Source organism: Schistocerca gregaria, unplaced genomic scaffold (assembly GCF_023897955.1).
Source record: "Schistocerca gregaria isolate iqSchGreg1 unplaced genomic scaffold, iqSchGreg1.2 ptg000855l, whole genome shotgun sequence".
NCBI classification, from domain to species: Eukaryota; Metazoa; Arthropoda; class Insecta; order Orthoptera; family Acrididae; genus Schistocerca; species Schistocerca gregaria.
Genome location: NW_026062217.1, coordinates 649 through 19,551, shown reverse-complemented (window position 1 = coordinate 19,551; position 18,903 = coordinate 649). Strand labels below are relative to the sequence as shown.

At 43.6% G+C, this 18,903-nt stretch overlaps 6 protein-coding genes across 7 annotated transcripts; 5 read left to right on the top strand and 1 right to left on the bottom strand.

Annotated features, from left to right (window-relative positions):
• The first annotated feature begins 786 nt into the window (after nucleotides 1-786).
• On the top strand, nucleotides 787-3,260 carry LOC126323280 (uncharacterized). Of its 2 annotated transcripts, none has more exons than XM_049994665.1 (2): nucleotides 787-2,359; nucleotides 2,490-3,260. In XM_049994665.1, the coding sequence occupies exon 1, from the start codon at nucleotides 968-970 to the stop codon at nucleotides 2,081-2,083; it is 1,116 nt and encodes a 371-aa protein (XP_049850622.1). In that variant the 5' UTR covers nucleotides 787-967; the 3' UTR covers nucleotides 2,084-2,359; nucleotides 2,490-3,260. The 2 variants fall into 2 exon arrangements, with proteins under 2 accessions (XP_049850622.1, XP_049850623.1); XM_049994666.1 differs by having other exon boundaries at nucleotides 787-2,649; nucleotides 2,741-3,260.
• A 1,875-nt stretch (nucleotides 3,261-5,135) lies between these two features.
• On the top strand, nucleotides 5,136-7,130 carry LOC126323265 (uncharacterized). The gene is made up of 2 exons (XM_049994645.1): nucleotides 5,136-5,450; nucleotides 6,044-7,130. Exons 1-2 carry the CDS (start codon nucleotides 5,214-5,216, stop codon nucleotides 6,833-6,835), a joined length of 1,029 nt encoding a protein of 342 aa, XP_049850602.1. The 5' UTR covers nucleotides 5,136-5,213; the 3' UTR covers nucleotides 6,836-7,130.
• Nucleotides 7,045-10,052, bottom strand: LOC126323264 (uncharacterized). Its single transcript, XM_049994644.1, has 4 exons — nucleotides 9,700-10,052; nucleotides 9,455-9,571; nucleotides 9,097-9,244; nucleotides 7,045-8,751 (listed from the first exon to the last, which is right to left on the bottom strand). Exons 1-4 carry the CDS (start codon nucleotides 9,903-9,905, stop codon nucleotides 7,288-7,290), a joined length of 1,935 nt encoding a protein of 644 aa, XP_049850601.1. The 5' UTR covers nucleotides 9,906-10,052; the 3' UTR covers nucleotides 7,045-7,287.
• A 250-nt stretch (nucleotides 10,053-10,302) lies between these two features.
• Nucleotides 10,303-14,088, top strand: LOC126323260 (rho GTPase-activating protein gacW-like). Its single transcript, XM_049994641.1, has 3 exons — nucleotides 10,303-10,394; nucleotides 10,581-10,709; nucleotides 10,892-14,088. The coding sequence occupies exons 1-3, from the start codon at nucleotides 10,362-10,364 to the stop codon at nucleotides 13,928-13,930; spliced, it is 3,201 nt and encodes a 1,066-aa protein (XP_049850598.1). The 5' UTR covers nucleotides 10,303-10,361; the 3' UTR covers nucleotides 13,931-14,088.
• Nucleotides 14,089-14,809: 721 nt separating this feature from the next.
• LOC126323263 (uncharacterized) lies at nucleotides 14,810-16,265 on the top strand. Its single transcript, XM_049994643.1, has 2 exons — nucleotides 14,810-15,030; nucleotides 15,131-16,265. The coding sequence occupies exons 1-2, from the start codon at nucleotides 14,976-14,978 to the stop codon at nucleotides 16,240-16,242; spliced, it is 1,167 nt and encodes a 388-aa protein (XP_049850600.1). The 5' UTR covers nucleotides 14,810-14,975; the 3' UTR covers nucleotides 16,243-16,265.
• A 171-nt stretch (nucleotides 16,266-16,436) lies between these two features.
• Nucleotides 16,437-18,697, top strand: LOC126323261 (neutral ceramidase-like). The gene is made up of 2 exons (XM_049994642.1): nucleotides 16,437-16,584; nucleotides 16,680-18,697. The coding sequence occupies exons 1-2, from the start codon at nucleotides 16,458-16,460 to the stop codon at nucleotides 18,602-18,604; spliced, it is 2,052 nt and encodes a 683-aa protein (XP_049850599.1). The 5' UTR covers nucleotides 16,437-16,457; the 3' UTR covers nucleotides 18,605-18,697.
• Nucleotides 18,698-18,903: the final 206 nt, after the last annotated feature.

The window sequence follows — 18,903 nt, the reverse complement described above, 5'->3', positions numbered from 1 at the left end:
TTCCCAATGTGGAAAAAATGAAATTACAATTGTACCACGATGTCTGTGAATTCAAAATTTATTGCCACGAATTAAATATACCGTACCAACATGTTAAAGCCTTTCAGGAACTATGGGATCTGGTCCAAGATGCATCTAAGTACCTCCAAACGATGCAGCTTGTTCTCAACATATAAAATGTGATGTGTAACAATGTATTATAATTCCAGTATATGTGTACTCAGCAAGAGATTAGCTATTATTCCTTGTACATGTACACATTTAACCCGCCAACAGTGTATACTGCTACACGATGTAATAGATTGTTACATGTATAAATCGATTATCACGCGTATGAGTTAACTGTATATGTGTATTGATCGCACATATATAGACCAATTGCTATATATATCGCATACGCGATCTGAATACTATACACCTATAGACTGATCGCCGTTATAAGTTGGTTGCTACCAAGCTGATCACTATTCAGATCAGCTGTTATTTAAGTGAACGAATTACCGTTGATTTGGTCATCGCCGACGTACATAGGCACCGACCGTTGTGTCTCGCTGCTGTGCGGAAATATGGTCTATCGCTTGCATAATGAGGGCGTCTACTATGGTGGCTGTGTGTCTCAGCATAGTACGCTGAGAGCATTGGAAATTTGCTCATTCGTGCGAGAGCCGCTTTTTGCCGATTTGGCTAGGGCTGGTCTAGGTGTTGGCGTCGCGAATATCAATAACATTTTTGGTATTTTTTTTTGAAGGAATATATGCATTCTAGTAATATGTGTTGAGCATATTCAGGTTCTCTTTTAACCAAGACAGGGCTGTAGCCGTAGATTTACCCGCAAGCGTGTAATACATATATAAGTATAGAAACACGTATTGCGTGGTAACTGTCACATAATAGAGAGGCGGTTATTTTGATAGGTTTTGTGTATTTTCCTTTTGCTCAAGTGATGACATTTTGGCTTTGAGATGTGATGAAATCTACATTTCCTACTTCCGGTTCTTCAAATGTATTTCCTGCACAGGGGGGTAATATCTCGAATACGGACGTCTCCTCGTCCAAGAAACCGACATTTGGATTTGGATCGCTAGCCGGAACAGACAGATCGTTTGCTTCGACCTCGACACCGGGAACTACATATCAGCAGGGATCTATGATGGGCACATCATCTTCCTTTCTGGGGCAGTCGCCTGCTGCGCCCGGACCTACTTTTTCTCAATTACCAACTCAGACGAGTATGCCAGGATTCGGGGCGCCGTCCAGTACGCTCTCTAGCTCAACGCCTAACTCCCTTCCTCAGCCAGGACAACCTCCTAATCAACCCCCGTCAATGATGACTCTGAACTCACTTCAGCAACGCATTCAGCAGATTTCCATGATCATCAATCCGAAGAGTCCCTATTGCTCATTTCGGCACTTCTTTTACAACTGCGTCAATCCAGCTGAGATTCATTACTATCAGCGACCTCCGGACTTCGACGCCTACCTCTGGGATCAAGCCATGCGACAAAACCCATACCCAGGATATATGATCCCCCATCAAGTAAGCGGTTTCAAAGAACTCAAGCAGCGCATAGAAGCTCAGGATAAGGAAACCGAAGCTCAGCTGGAACGTCTGGCAGAGGTAGAATCCTTTGTAGCCTCTGTCGTCCAAAAACATTCTCTAGATACCGCTGTCCGTCTAGATGAACTCAAACGCGAGTCCATGCTTCTAGGACACCGCCTATTAACTGTCTCCACAAAAATCGAAGTCCTAAAGGCCCATGGTCTAGCTATACAGCCAGACGAAGACCTCTGGAGACAAAAACTTCACAATCACTACCTCGAACTGCAAAAACCAAACAAATTTCATGGACGACTCAACGAACTGGCACTCCGTGTCCGCATGCGACAAGCTCAAGAGGGAAGAACCTCTCTGCAAATGGGAACTCCCGCCGAATCCCTAAGCACCTCCGAACTCAACCAAATCTCAGCTTTTCTTGCGCAACAACAAGTTGGATTAGAACACTTAATCAATGTTCTCCGAACTCACCAAAAAAATATGCAAACTGTCATCGAACACCTCGACCAAATAAAAACAGAACGATAAAACATTCTCTAACTTTTTTAAATATCCTCCTCTGTCCATGTTATCTCACTCTCTATCACCTTCTCACTACCGCACCCGAATAAAAAGCTCTTTTCTTATCCTCCAAAAAACCCCAAGTTCTTCTCTTTCCAATGTTCTATGATATATACATATATCGTAGTCCCCTCTTTTCCTCGCCTAACTCAATCCCCATCCTAACCTACCCCTCACTCACTTCACATACTATTCGCAGTCATTTTTATCTTCCTCAAATATCACTCGGCCTCTTTTAACAAAGTACTAAAAAAACACCTGCGGCTCTCTTCTTTCTTCTACTGCACCACATTATCATCCCTGTTTTTGTCCATTCCAAGTCATTCCCTCTCTCAAATACATAACCTATGTTTTTCTCTCCTCCCAAACCTAGAACAACGTAAACCTCCTCTCTTGCAACTCTTTACTCAAACTCTTCAATGCCTCCTCTCCTGACGACTCTAAATCCCATGGTAACTCCAATAAATAATCTATCACTTCCTTCTCTCGCGCCCCTCTTTCAAACGATAATAGAGGCCTCAGACAACTCAATGGTACCGCTGGCTCCTGCTCTCCCTTCATCTGACCTTCCGCCTTTATCTTGTCTAAAAATCTCTCCCAATTATCTCGCGTTTGTTCCATCAGTTGTTCCATCTCCACGATTTCATAGCTCAAATCTTCTATCTCTTGGTCGTATTGCATCTTCTGGTTGCTACTCCTCAGCATGCAGGAAAATAAAAAACTAAAGCAAAACACCAACACCAAAGAATCTCTTATCACTCTGATTTTATCGGATGACTGCTTCGAAGGATTCTGTATAAGCTTATCTGGAAGTGAACGCCGAAGCTGAGATACTCTAGTGGCAAAATTCAATGATGCCATTTTCTCATCAACTTTCTTATCAGAAAACGTAAATGACGCATCTTTATCAGAATGGGTAGAGTCCTTCTCCTTACCTTGTTCTGTACTGAGAAAGTCACGGTTCAGAAATGGTTTGTATTTATTTAAATCATCGAACATATCGAAATTCGTATTGCCTGGAGAAGAGGCATGCTTAGACGACTTTGAAGCCAAATCAGAACCATCGGTGCATTTTTCAGCATAAGCGCGTGACAAATGATATCTCCTAGTATGACTATGACCTATTCGATTATTAAAGGGCGAAATAGAATACTTAGATCTTAAAATCAGTAATGATCTATGCAGTAGATTTGGCATGATGAAAAGTGATTTAAATTAAAAAACAATAGACATTTATCGAATATTCGTATTATTTTTTTTAAATAAAATCATTGTAATGTTAATTATCAATAATATTAATTGATAATATAACGTAAAACTTAGCTTTGTATGTTTTTATAATTAGAAAAATCAAAACATTTTTTTATCTGTATTTATAATTTCAAAATTAAAAAAATATTTTTTTATTTAACTGAGGCACGACTACGGTTTGTCATCTTTATTATTACAAAACTTAAACCCAGTTTTTTTGTTTGATTTGAGTTACCAAGGTATTGGTCAAAAATTCACCCATACTGGGTTGAATATAAGCCTGTAGCTCTACCTTAAATCCTTTTTCTTTAAGAAGTTCTAGTTCCAGCAGTAGGCCTGCATTTTTTTTTTGCTTAGCCTTGCAGATTAGGCGTAGTGCAAGAGATGTGTCAATTGGTTTGAATGGCTGTTTCATAGATTCGTTGACTCCCCATTGCTCTATTTGAGTGAACCGTAGGCCTAGCCAAGCTACAGGGATAGCCAATTCACGAGTATAGATAATCTTGGATTGTGAGCCATAGCGGAATAGAGCCATGATGTCGGCACCACCTGGGTTGTAGTCGGTGATGAGGAGAACAGGGGGGCGGCTGGGAGAAAGTTGGTCAGGCAAATGCTGAGAATAGCAGGAGAAGATACGTATCTGGTCTAGGAGTTTGACGAGTTGTCGAGTGAGAAGGTCTGGATATCCGTGAGAGCAGATGAGAATAGAATTTTGATTGAGTTTGAGTAAAAAGGAAGTGCGTATTAGATAATCAAAAATGCCTTCTTTTTCCACGACGAGAATATGGCCTAGTTTTGGCCAGGAATGAGGAATAGTGGTCAGATTTGATTGGAGGTGCAAGACAAGTTCCGGGGTAATTCTGATATAATGATGAGAATTGAGAAAGTTTGCGTAGAGTTTGCCCCTAGGCTCCGCAGAAACGCCGAGCATATATCTGGGAACGTGCAGAACATTGGAGAGAGAATCAATGGCACTATCAGTGACAGATTGTCCTTTGATATGGAGGGCACCAAAGCAATCGAGATTTTGAAGACTAGGGAAATGTTTCATGGAATAATAAATTTGGCGGAGACTTTCGGTGACAGGAGGTTGAAGATAGAATTTGTAAGGATGGAGCTTGCTGTAGAGTTCGTAAAGGATATGAAACTGGATCGACACAGTTTGAAGCGTATGCTGTTTCGAATGGATGTTTGAGAGTTTGCAGTTGGACTCAGATAAGTGCGCAGGTATGGGTGTGTGAGAGGAGTTAGCTGATGCAGGGGTCTTCGTTGAAGAATCTAAAAGAAACATTGAAGGGGACAATGGTGATGCAAAGGGATTCCTTGCCTGAATGAGAGTGTCTTCTTTGTGAATTGCACGCTTCGATGGTGCGAGGACTCGATGAACGGCTGGATGAATGGAAAAATCGTCGGCTGGCGGCCAAGGTAAAGGACGGCGCTTACTTTTTGCCCTATTGCTTTTAGATGGAGATCGCTTATAAGCTTTAGATACAGGTACAAGGCTCTGTATAAAACAAAGTATATGATGTTCTGCGCGGGCGAGGACCTTTTACAAGTAGAGTGAGAAGAAAGAAAGAGAAAAGGTTGTTGTACTGGATATTCTTGTTCGCAAGGCTGGTGCAGAGGTGAGAATGACGTAAAATTAGCTTTTTTGGCGTACTTCTTCGATATTTATGACGTCTGGAGTAAATTCTGTGCCATCCATGATGCATGAAGAAGTAGAGCGAGGGAAAGTAGATAGACTAAACGTGAGAAGGGGGAGAAATGGCATATGCTAAAAAAAATTAAAAATTTTTTATAACAAGGGGCTCTTAATCGATTTCTCTCAAACAAACTCTGGTCTGCGATGGCTGGTGTCTCTAGGGGAAGCGGATGGTCTTCGGATGTAAGGAAATACGTAGGGACAGACCTGAACGAGGGAGTAAGCCATAGGCCATTGGTAGGGAATGCAGGTACCGCCGTTAGAGAGAAGGCATTAGAAGTGGAGATGGCAGCGAGGAAGATAAAAATAGGTGCAGATGCTTTTGGCGTGAAAGGTGGCTCATCTACTAGTAAGAATAGAAGAAAAGAAGAACAAGAAGCGGTATGGAGCATTTGTGTCAGAGGACAAAAAAATTACAATGCGGGGTTTTTTATCTAGGAACAGGCTTCATTTTGATTTTCAAGCGAAGCGAGCCATGGGTATATTGAACAACCCGAGGCATGCGCTAGCTGAGCGGAAGGGTCCGCTGAATACCATCAGTTTGATTGTGACGAGACCCGATGTGAATGTATTTGTTCTATTTTCTTGACAGAAACATGCAGTCTGAATTTTAAACATCTATGGACTGCGGTGATTTTATATTTATGTTCAATTTTTCGTATACGAGAGTGTCGTGCAATGAAAGAAGCTATCAAGTGCAAGAGAAATATACTAGCACAGAGAAGTAGAGTGCCTAATGGGCACGTATTTTGCTTCTTTCTTTCCGGATTGCACCTGCACCAAAAGGGCAACAGCATGAATTGTAAAGGGCCAATCGCGCTTTGAGCTGCGGAATTTGTCGGTATAGGGCGCTCCTACTATGCATTTTAGCTACAGTTTCTGTGCTGGAAAGTTTTTGTGCTACCATGCTATAACATTTTCTTCTGACCTCGTCTTCTCCTTTCGACTGAATGTGCGAACATCGACTAAAATAGTGGGGTGAGGAAGGTTTGGAGGCCGAATTTTCCTTAGAACAGATTAGCAATGATGACTACTATATGATCAAAGTTTTTCTCAAGTCTTACTTAGTGGACGTCAGTTTTAACGTTTCTGAGCTCGCACAGCTGATCATAGAGCAAAAGGAAAAAATTGGTTCTGCTATTGTGGTAGAAGGACAGGAGGATTTGTTTGGCTTCATGACTGTGATTTCGTGCAGGACACATTGGGAGAAGTCATGCATTCGGTCTATCTTGAAGTATGTGCACGGGAAAGTGCTTAACTCGAGCCGATACGAGGAATGGAAAAGAATTTTAGAAGATGCAAATGCCAAATTGGCGCTGATCGTGTCTGAGCGAATCTGCAACTTGCCACACAAATTAGGCCCACCGATGAATTTAGTTACGATTCAGGAAGTCTCTAATTTGGGCGAGACGTTTGATTACTATCTAATTCTGACAACCAGATACAAGGACGCGGAAGAGCTTGAGCAGACGAGCTCGATGCAGCCGATTGCGAAGAGATCTAGGCATTTACCCAGTGAAAATCCGAATGGCGGCGCATCAAAATCCTCCACAAGCGATTCGATTTATGAGTACTACAAAATCGAAGACGAGATATACAGAGAACACGCCCTTTTAGAACACAGCATAAGGATCAAAAAATTCAACGATTCTAAAATCTGGACCTTGGGGAGATTCACCAAAATGTCTAAATTATTTATGATTATAGAAAGTGCTCAGATGCCGAGAATATTATCCAGACTGAAGGAATTAGGCAAAACTGTTTAAAGGAAAACGTGCCACAGAAAAAAATGATGCATATAGGTTCAATCTGTCAAAAAGCAGAGGCAGCGATTCCAGCGAGGTGAAAAAACAAAGGTCGGCTGCAAGCAATAAAGTACTATGTTTGTCAATAGGGTGTACAGGTAGCAGACCAACGCAATAGATAATAGCAAAATACCAATATCAGATAAAATAGAGGTGCAACGTGAATGATATTTTCAAGTCTAATATGTATACATGTTTTTTGCATGTTGTCAATTAATGTGTAATTTTGGATATACTTTTAGTTCGCGCCACGCTAGGACTGGAATTCTTCAAGTTATGTAGACTATTGAGATTAGCATATGTGCGCAGCTGATTGTACGGTTCGGCGTCGTGATGTGTTTGTGTTTATCTGAATTGTGTCAGCAGTGCGATTTATAGGATTGCATATTCATAGACAGGGAGAGTTAGATAGATCATCGGTGGGAAGGAGGGGGTATAAAGGGATTTTTGTGTTGTTTACATTGGAGAATGAGTCCAGTGAGTTTGTCGAGATAGGTGTGGCCGGTTAGTTGTGGCCAGATGGAAGGTTCAGAGGGAGGGATAGAAAGGCTCAGGTCGGCGGATTTACGGATGAAGAGCTGGACCAATAGGTAACTGGAGGTGGGTTGAACGAAGAAAGATGCCCAGTAGAGTGGTTCAGGGGGAGAAAGGTTGGAACAAAGAACGGGGTGCGATGTGCCGAGAGGGAAGTCGACACGGTTAAAAGTGAGGCTAACGTGGGAAGGACCGAGGAGGGAGACAATAGTGCGATAGACACGTTTTAGAATGTGGGTGATTAGGCGATGAACGATGTGTTGGATGAGAATGTGGGGTTCGAGGAGGGTATGGAAGGAGGATAGGTGGATGACGCCGCGTTGAATGGAAGCGGCGAGATGGAAATCGGAGAGAGAGAAGCAGAAGGAGGAATGGGTAAAGAAGTAAGTGGAGTTCCAATGGACAAATGCAGTGTCCAGGTGGGAGAAGTGATTCAAGGAATAGACGAGATGGTCAAGGAGGAGCATAGTTTCTAGAACTTGTTTAAGATGATAAGTGGTGAGGATGATGAGTTGAAGGGGGGGTACGGAATTGGAAGATGGTGGTTTTTTGTTTTTTTGATATAGGGGCCACTGGGAATAGTGTAGTCGGAGAGAGCGATGCTGAAATAGGAGGGCATGATGAACGGATATGAGGAGGACGCCGTGAATAGTGCATAGTTTCAATTGATGAAGGGATGGAGGATGGTAAAGACAAGACGCTGAAGGAGAACAAATAGAATTTGAGCTATCTTCATGACTTTCTTGGGCGACTTGAATAAAATAGGTGTTTTGGTCATAGGGAAGTTCGAAGAACAAGCGCAAGTCAGTTCCGCCGACTTCTGAGAGAGGAAAATTGGAATCTGTTCGACAACGAGTTTCATTAGATCGATATTCATCAAGGAGTTTACGAGGGAGGCATAGAGTAGCCACACTCGCAGAGGACATACGAAGGAGTTGATTAACTTGTTCAACGCCTTCTGCACGAAATTCACCCGTTTTGCTCGACCGAAGCTCTTCATTTTGTAAATAAAGCAATTCATCAAGGTAAGCGTGATTAGATTGTCTAGAACAATAGTAGCCTTGCTTGTGTAAAATACCAATTTCCAGCGCATTCATTGCCAGTTCAGCCTTGACCTCTATACATACATTGCCTTCCTTTGTCTTTTTGATTGGAATAGCCGAGTCCTTTAATTCCAGCTCAACCTCAAAAGACGGATATGAAGTACGCCCATAAGAAGGACGTAACTGCCACCCTTGTTTTCTCAGTCTCCATACTTGCTGGCAAAAGATATTCTCCTTTTCAATCACATCTTTCAGCTCGTGCATAGCTTCAGACAGTTGCTTTGATACCAGTGTAAGTTGCTATATTACCGTGTGGTGACGTGCACCCAAAAAAAAGAGCCGTTAGTCGACACACAGTAACCATTTTTGTACAAAATACTTCAATGAAGCTAGGTCGTCTCTGAGTCGTCCAATTGAAACTGACAGACGTGGATACAAAAAGAGTGGATGCATCATAGTTAATGAGTCGTCTTTTCCTCATGTAAAAAAGACTGCCCCATTCAAGCCGTCTAGATGTCCGACGAGAGACGTATCCCCATCCCTTCTTCAGTTCTACGCCGATTAAGAAAAATTTCAAACCCTAAATCTGTAATTTGCGCATCCTCATTCTCCCTCATATCGCAATCATGTCCATACGACGCGTACCCTTTTTTTCGCCATATAGTTAGATACTAATGCATCAACCCGAACGGAATCAGGGAGAGGAGGCTTTATCCCCCTATCTATGGCCAGCTTCTCGTTCAATAGCATATCGACGAAGGCTATCATACCTTCCAACTCACCTAGAGCCTTACTTTTCTCATAAATCCTATTAATCAATACGTACTCGTATAAAAATTCCTTTTAATGTGAATTGGCGCGAGATGTGGTTATACATGATACGACACAGACCTGCGTACAGACGCCACAATTACCTCTCATCTCATTGAACATATATCACTTTTTTCTTGCGTAAAAGTCATTGCACTTTCCTCTACCAACTCGCATCCCAAAGACGACGTACTAGGTATTGTCCCGAACGGACGTGTAGAAATCATCTCTCCCATCCATGACTTGCTTGGGCCTGTTCGAATAAACAGCCCTGACGGACTCGACAAAGCTCGACTCGGGCGTTGCGCCTCTAGAGATGTCGAATACGGATCATGCACACACACGTTAATCGATGAAAAAAAGATTTCGAGGACAACAATCACCGTGGGCAGTCTCTCATTCGATAGGGAGAAAAAAAGCACACATGTATTGTCTTACTTTTCAATTACTTCTTGTCCATCATCTGAAAAATGCAATATACGTTGATCGGGCAAGGGTTCTATAGTCACGTGAGTGTTTATCATCTCTGAATCACACGAAGCCTCGGTTACGAAATGTTCACTACAAAACGCAACTCCCGGCAATTTTCTTTCCGAATGCCCCTGATCTGAGACAGGTAAGTTGGCTGCATATAAGCTTGACATGATTTGTAGTGAAAAGAGATCTGTTTTTTTTTATACAGAGATAGTATGTATGTGCCACTCATGGCACCCTTCTGTTTAGCGCTCTATGCTAAATCGACTCGTGCAGCATTAGATAAACTTTTTCCCTTGACAAATTCGCAAAAGGGGCTTCTCATTCCAGATCCATTTTTTTCTGATGGCTCCATTTTTACCATAGAAAGATAAATTCTAACTAGCAGGTCTCCTACAATCTTTTTTGCTGTTTTTGATGCCGACAGCGTACCCTTTTTCGGACTACATGTCTTAAAATATGTATGCTCGAAAGTTCGAGCGCGATAAGGATGGTCTCCAGCTCTCTCGGACCCGATTTTTTCACATTTTTTTGCCCAACAAAATAATTCTTTTAGAGAATTTCGGCAAGCATACTTGACTAAAATTAGTTAATACGTAGGCTTAGAAGTGGTAGATCTATGTGCTATGACATCTTCCGTCGACTATGATAACATTGAGGTACCGTTCTAATCTATGAACGCTGAAGCCCCTCTTTAGACATATTTAGATGGAGGAGGGTGACACACGACGTTTGAGAAGAGAGAATTTGCTGAACTCGCTGGTGAAGGAGAGGATGCAGGGGATACATGCCGAGTGTTAGTACACTTATTTTCGTGTAGCCGCCCTTCTAACTGAATTACGAAGCTGGTGAATTTGCATTATGAAGTGGTTCGGCTCAAGAGTTCGAGCACATTCGAGGCAAAGAAGAAGTTCGTGTTTGTACATGCGTATCTAGGCAGCGGTAGATTTTGGTATTTTAACAACGAGGAAGATGTACGTATTATGTCAGATAGGGTGTGTGTTGTATGTGTATGTACGTGTGTAAAACAGATACAACATGGTTAACTGAGGAGATAATTGTGTACTGTGGCGGCGAAATGTATTTGCCGTCATTCTGTGGCTGTTCTCTTTTCTGCAATTCTTGGTAAATGTTCATGTGCCAAAACGGAGTCCAGTCCCTTCCCCAAGAGCTAGTGAATTTAGGGGGTGGATGGACCTTGACCTATAAGAAGAAAAAGAAGAAAGATTTAGACATCCCTCCATGTCAAGTAACGTTAAAAAAGGACAAGAACACCTTTGTCTTCGGGTTTCTAAAGGTTGAAGAAGCTGAAGGATGGATGGAACGTGTGGCAGATGTGTTGGCTGAGGCGAGTCCCAAGCTGATAGATCACTCTGTACTAGACTCGTCTATGAAGACAAACCAATGGGTGCCCCGGTTTGTTTACTATATAGTAAAGTTGCTAGAACCGAAGGCGGAGACAGAGGGCATGTTCCGACTTCCTGGGAGCCAATCTTTGCTGGGGAACATTCGAAACGAATATTTGAGAGGGGATGAACCTCTTTTGGAGGGTCAAGATGTACCAACGCTGGCTTCTCTTTTGAAAGGCTATCTTCGCGAGTTAAAACATCCTATCATTCCTACTTGCATGGTTCATAAGTTTTTTGCCACAAATACAATAGATGATGTTGGAGAAGCAGCGGCAGTGTTGAAAGAACTGGTTCAGGAAATCGGACCGGCGAATAGAATCACATTGGGGTTTCTCATGAGGTTTTTCTTGAAGATAAGTAAGAAATCGTCATCCAATAAGATGGACGTATCTAATTTGAGCGTGGCCATTGCTCCGTCACTGTTCCGAACGCCCCCTGGCATGGATGAGATGGTATGCGCTACATCTAGCAACAGAACAATGGAGCGCTTGGTGACAGAGTGCGAGAACATCTTTCCAAGTAAGGACATGGAAATGGAATTAAAGTCGCCTCTGGGCACATTTCATCCCCGTGTCTTGCCCCGTCCGGAAATGACCACGTCCGAAAAGCAGTTGATCGACTCGTACATGCAAGTTCGCCGCGAGGATGTGGGATCTTGCTATTTTTGCAGACTGCTCAAAACTGTCAATAAGTCCAAGGTCGAGGTGATCCTGTGTGTTGGTAGCAATCGTATCTATCTGTTTTCCAAGGGTGGAAAATTAGACACAGACATTCATTATTACAATCTGGAGTCCGTCACGTCTCTCAATTCTACGAGTTTGGTGTTTATCTATTCAAGTGCGATTACTCGTACTCATTCCGAAGTCCAGCTTAGTCCCTTGACAAGCGCGTCTTGGGATATAGATATGGCCATATATCATATTCAGAGAAAGATCGATTACAACTTTATCGGTGCTCCGGATAACTTTATCCCCTTCAGAATGGATCCGGAGAGGCTACGACTTATTAAAAGCTTTATCGAAGATACGGGCACTACCGAGGACTGCTGTGGACTCTTGAGGGCATATAGAGTCGCGACTGACTATTTGGACGCGCCGATATCTGAGGATTTGATCTGGTCTATTAGGAACATCTTCCATTACGGATTTATTCGAGAATTGGTCTTCTCCGAGTGCATTCGCAAGGACAGATTACCAAATGAGGATTTCAAGGCGCTCACGTTGGCCATGAGCTATAATATCTGGTTTAGTGGTATCCAATGCGATAATCTACGGCTCGGCAATGATGGGCTTATTATTTTGTCAAATATCTTCAAGACGAATAAAAATCTGAGACAGTTGAAGATCAGCAACATCGGCGCTTCCTCCGCTGGATTCATCGCACTCGCTGAAGCCTTTCTCCTCAACGATGTTCTTAATCTCAATTACCTTGACATATCCAATAATAGCATTGATGACAAAGCAGCAGAAAAATTAGCCAGTGCCATAGGACAGTTTCATTGCCTTATCTACCTTGACTTGTCTTCCTGTAATCTTAGCAAACGCGGATCGGCCGTGTTATTAGAAGCCCTTCACCAGAACGAAAGGATATGTTTGACACTTCAGAACCTCTATCTCGCGAACAATGTCCTTGATAGCCCTGATGCGAGTAAACAGTTGAGCGCCCTTCTTTCTTCGGCCACACAACTTGTTTTACTCAACGCCTCCGGGACCAACTTGGTTCTCTCTAACGCTCTCCCCGCTTCAGAGAACTCTACTCTGCAGACGCTCAATGTCTCACAGTGCAAGGCCCATCAAAAAGCGCAGCAAGACTTCCTGAACTTCCTGAACTCTTTCTCTTGTCTAACTAGTCTCTTCCTCTCGGACCTCAACAACATAATTCACTATTTAATCAAAAACTACCCGCTGCAACATTGCGCCAACATAAAGAAATTGGATATATCCGACAATGATCTTTCAGACGAAGAGGTCATAGACATACTCGAAACTCTCCTCAAATGGCCGAAACTAGAAGACCTCCGTTTGAATCGTGTCTTCACTAAGAAATCTAGAGACAGACTCGGCCTTGTATCAGCTATTAGTTCGTTTGTGGAAAAGAAGGCAATCAAGGCTCTACAAATTGCTGGGAACGCCAAATCGGCACTCAAGGGCGACCTCCTACCATTTGTCTGCTCTCTCAGCAACAACCGTACTCTCAACTACCTGGATATATCTAAGAATCAATGTGGAGATGAACTCGCCGGTACCCTAGGCAAACTACTCCAAATTAATTATGGGCTTCAGTATATCCGGTTTGACGACAATGGCCTATCTATCAACGGATTGAGATCCATTGTATCTGGGCTTGGACGCAATAAAAGACGATGCAAGTGTTATTTGCCTATGACCGATATCATCAGCATCATCAAAGCCGAAAGCGATCTGTCCACCCTCGTGTCTATTGTTTCTGACTTTCAAGAAATGGTATTTGATGAAAGTAGACGGTCAAGTGACGCTATTATTTCTCAGCGCAGTGAAGCCAGTATCCGCATATCTGGATCCCGTCGTACTGAACAAAGGCGTATCAATCGAGCGGAAAAGACGACTGAGAGGCAGCAGTCATCTGCCTCTGACAGCGCCTCCTATTCTGACCAACAAGCCACTAATGATGACAATAATGAGTTGAGCACTTCCATAGACACAGGTGGCGATGAATCTGGTTTAGACGATAGCTCAGCCTCAGCCTCATTTCAAGCAGATGAATCCTCGGAGAGCAGAGAAAACAATGTTCCTTCTACTACAACATAACAGCCATCTGTGGCCTACTGAGTTTCCGTATTCATCCGAGTTGTCATAAAATCATAGTCTCCTGTCTTCGAAATAAAACAAAGCGCGGAGCAAATACAAGAATTTTTTTTCATTTTCCACGCGCGTGGGTCTATACAGCGTTCTCCACACATCTCAAAGGCCTCGCAGGATAGAGCACAAAAAAAACTGAATTCTTAACGACAGGGTTCAGAGATTGTGTCACAGTTATCCATTTCGCTATACCCACGCCCCACTGCTCACTCTTTTTCTACTGTCTAACTTGTGTATCCGATAGACATTTTGTATAGAAGTGTACGTTGGCACGTACTCGAGTTCGAGATGTTGGTTTGTGTATATGATGCATGTATTGTGCTAGAAGCAGTTTCCTAATCCACTTGAGAAGCATGTCCAGAGTAATTGGGCAGAATGGGGAGGTCCTCCTCAGTAATAGAAGATTGATGGAAAGTGGAGCGGTGTCTAGCAGCTACGACAACAGGGAGTACTCGAATTTGGTGGTCATCTTGTTTCCTACGATCTACGTGGTCCTTAATCTTGTTCTTATTATAATTTTAGTGGTTCTGATTAGACTATTTAAACGGAGAGTGAAAAAGAAGTCGCACTCTACTCGCGGCTGAGAAGGAGCGTGCATAGTATCCTTCTGGATTTTTGGGTCATACACTAAAAAAAAGAGAAGTTCCGACAATTTTTTTTTTGGGAGGGAGGGGTCAGGTATTGTTCCGCCGGAATTCGAAGGATATGAAGCGGAAGGGCGACTACGGAAGCAGAGGGTGCACGAAGGGAAATAGAAAGATGTGCTTTTTTTTTAAAGGGTCTTTAAAAGAAAAAGAGGCGCCTGTTTTTTTTTTGATATGTTGAATTAAATATTTGATGGTATAGGACGGGTTTGGCTGCTTCGCTAAAAAAGTTTATCGTTGGTTGAAACTAGGCGTTGCAGTGGGTTTCGCTGAGAGGGCTTATTTAACCTTTACTTGATCGTTTTGAGGAGGGAGTCTTGCGCAAAAATCGGGGGGGGCGTACGACAATTATGGAGAGGAAGCGAGTTCAATGCTATTTTGACATAGAAATTGAGCACGAGAATGGTACGCTTTTTCGCATTAAGAAAGAAGCAGCCAGATCAACGGCGGTCTTTTTTATTTTGAGAGAATAACCGGGTGCTTTTTTTTGTTCTGCAAATTGCAGTTGGAAGAATTGTTTTTTCGTTGTGGAAGGATTTGGTGCCTAAAACAGCAGAAAACTTTCGGGCGCTATGTACTGGAGAAAAGGGAACAAGCAAATCTGGGAATAAATTGTGCTATCAAGGAAGCATCATACATCGTGTTGTTAAGAATTTTATGGTGCAAGGAGGCGATTTTACTAAGTTCAATGGAACAGGAGGCGAATCTATCTATGGAGGCAGGTTTGAAGATGAAATTTTGACATTCAAGCACTCCAGAGCTGGATTATTATCAATGGCTAATGCAGGTCCTAATACGAATGGATCCCAGTTTTTCATTACATGCGCGCCTGCTTCTCATTTGGATGGCCTTCATGTGATATTTGGAGAAGTGGCACAAGGCATGCAAGTACTTCGTCGCATTGAAAACGAACCTACTATAGTTTCTAATAATTATCGTCCAGAGCGTACAATCAGAATTTCTGCGTGTGGAGAACTCTCAGAAGATGAATACGTCCCTTTTGAGAATTTTGAAAACCAAAAAAAAAAACATTCACCGCCTTCTTCCCCCGATTCGTCTCGTACCAGGTTCTCTCAAGATGACCAGGAACGTAACGGCCGTTCTCTTAGATTTCGAGACAATTTGAGCGAACTTCCTACTCGCATTCGTATCGATTCTAAGGGGCGAGTCGTCAAGGGGCGTGGTAATATCGGTAGAGGTAGTCAATGCGCCCTCCCGGGGACTGATCGGAGACGTAATGGGTACAGAGAAAGGGTGAGGTATAGAGGCAGAGCTTATTCTAGAGAAAACCACTATCACTCTAGTCCCAATCGAAGTGACAGTCTCAGTCCTCCCCATGGTCCTAAAAAACGCCGAAGCTATTCAAATCGATCCCCCGAATTTCTCAGCGATAGGACAGACACACAGACATCCGCCACCGTTTCCCGTGATTCTGGTTATCGAGGAGAGCTCTCCGAAAGGGTATCCCTCAGAAATCCGCGACAGCTCATCAGCTATGACATAGAGCCCTCACCTGAATCGGCGCAATTTTATTCAGATGCAGCGGAATCCTGCTCTCAGAGAAGAACGTCCAGATCGCCATCTCCCTCCAGAAGAAGCGAGGATAGCGATGAATAAAGAGCTTGGATTTTAATGCAAAACTTCTATTTAGACGTGGGGTTTTGTACGAGCCGACCGCTTTCCCTTAACGTTTCATGACGAGGTGTGTACAAGGGCTATACCCCGCCATTTGGTGAAAAGAGCTTGAAGTATTAGTTCTCTTTCAGCGTTTTTTTTGAAGAATTATTTGAATTTTTTAACGCGCCATAGATTTGAGTCGAACCACGAACCATATGTTCGCCTTACTGGCAGTCATAATTTTGTCGGCAAGCGTCGCCTGTCATTCATGCTTGACAACTCCAGATGAACAGTTTCTCATAGGGTCCGGGATCTATGACATTACAGGCCCGGCGGCCGACGGTACGCAAATTTCGTTTACACTGGGAGGCTAATGAAACGCGTCGTTTGAGAAAGGCAACTAAGGCTCTTTCTTTTTTTGGGAGGGGCACCTTAAGTCACTATGATGGGATATGGAAGGTTTTTCCAGAAGACGTCTGGGATTAGCATGCGTCTGTATGCGAGGGCATTCGTGATTGCAAAAGAAGACCGAAGAGTCGCATTTGTGTCCGCGGACCTTTGTTTCATTACGCAGGTAGTCAAAGAGGCGGTGGTGGAAAAACTGAAGAAAGAGTATGGAAGTCTGTATGGGGAAAATAATGTGATGTTGGCAGCTACTCATACACATTCGGGTCCAGGCGGCTATTCGCATCATTCTTTGTACCAAATGTCGACGTTGGGTTTTTGCAAGAAGAACTTTGACGTTATCGTCGATGGGATTGTCGAATCGGTGCGAAGGGCGCACGACAGCTTGGGTCCTGGAACTATAGCCATTCAAAAGGGAAACGTTGAAGGCGTAAACGCGAACCGGTCTCCCGCCTCGTATTGTGCTAATCCGGAATCAGAAAGAGCTCAGTACAAGGACAACGTTGATAAGGAGATGGTGTTCTTGAAGTTTACTCAGCTTTCAGAGGGATCCAAGGGGAAGGAGATTGGCATGATTTCGTGGTTTCCCGTACACGGGACTAGTTTAAACAATACCAACACATTGATTTCCGGAGATAATAAGGGATACGCATCTTATTTGATGGAGAGGGATCGAAATCAGGGTGCATTACCAGGAAAGGGGCCCTTTGTGGCTGCCTACGCTCAATGCGCCGAAGGTGACGTGACGCCCAATGTCAAAGGTGCTTTCTGCTCGAACGGAGAAGCTTGCGACGAAATCACGTCTGCTTGTCCCTGGCCCAGTCGTCCATGTCGAGGAGTTGGTCCGAGCGAAGATCAATTTGAAAATTGTCGTATTATTGGATATGAACAATATTTACAGGCAAAACGACACTACGATTCTGCCAACAACTTTTTGAGTGGGCCTGTGAGGTATTCTCACATCTGGGTCGACATGGAAAACGTAACTGTTCCTCCTGAGTTTAGCGGCGTCCACTCCACAGTACATACGTGTCGATCGGCCCTTGGAGATTCTTTCGGTGCTGGCACGACGGACGGAGCGGGCATTTTCAATTTCGTCCAGGGGACTAATGATACTCATACAAATGCTTACTGGAATTGGCTTTTTTCGAAAATTCTTGACGCTTCTCCCAGCGAAGAAGATGTGTCTTGTCACTATCCAAAGCCGATTCTTTTGTTCACTTCTAAGCTAACTAATCCTTCCAAATGCACTCAGAATATACTGCCCTTACAGGTGTTCAATATAGGGCAAGTGTGGATCGCCGCGGTTCCAGCTGAGCTGACTACGATGGCGGGAAGACGCCTTAGTAAATCTATCTTTAAGGCACTAAGAGACGCTGGATCGATCAACGATCGATCTACTGTCATCATTACTTGCGTCGCCAATTCCTATTCTCATTATGTGACTACTCGTGAAGAGTACTCTATTCAGAGATACGAGGGTTCGTCTGTTTTGTTCGGGCCCTTCACCCTCAACGCCTATCAATTCCTCTACTACCAGCTTGTCTATAGACTCTCCAAGGGCCTCAGACCGCCTCGGTCGGCTTCTCCAGAGAAGCCCCCTTATCGGACTTTCCCCGTTATCGATTACCGGCTGTCTGATTCCGTTCCGCAGGGACTAAGGTTCGGATCCGTTCATCTTGACGCGAAAGGGTCTTATCGACGTGGAGAGACTGTCTCCGTTTCTTTCTGGTCGTCTCACCCTAGCAACAACCTTCGCACGGACGACACATTTCTTGTCGTTGAGAGACTTCTTGAAAACTCGACTTGGTCCGTCCAATTCAACGATGCCTGTCCTGAGACTAGATACATCTGGGAGCGCGTTGGCATTCGCTATTCGCTTGTCACTATCGAGTGGGACATTCCTCACGACGCGCCGCGCGGGCATTTATCAGATCCGGCATTTTGGAGACATTAACGAGGGCACAACCTCAGACATTCGAGGGCGTCTCCGCCCGTTTTGTCGTTACACTGAATAATAAAGTACTCGAAGGTTGTTGACGCGTATCGATATTCCAAGAGTCTTTTTGTTCTGTGTTGGCGCATTTGAGGTACCGTTTATCGTAGTCGAAGCGACTGATGGTTTACGGTATTCAGAGCGCGTCTACGACGCGCTGTAAAAGATTGGTTGAGGAGGGGAAAAAAAGAACCGTCCGATATTTTTTCTTTCTCAATCAATTCACACCACACGAGCAATTTAAAGGTCCGCTGGCTTTC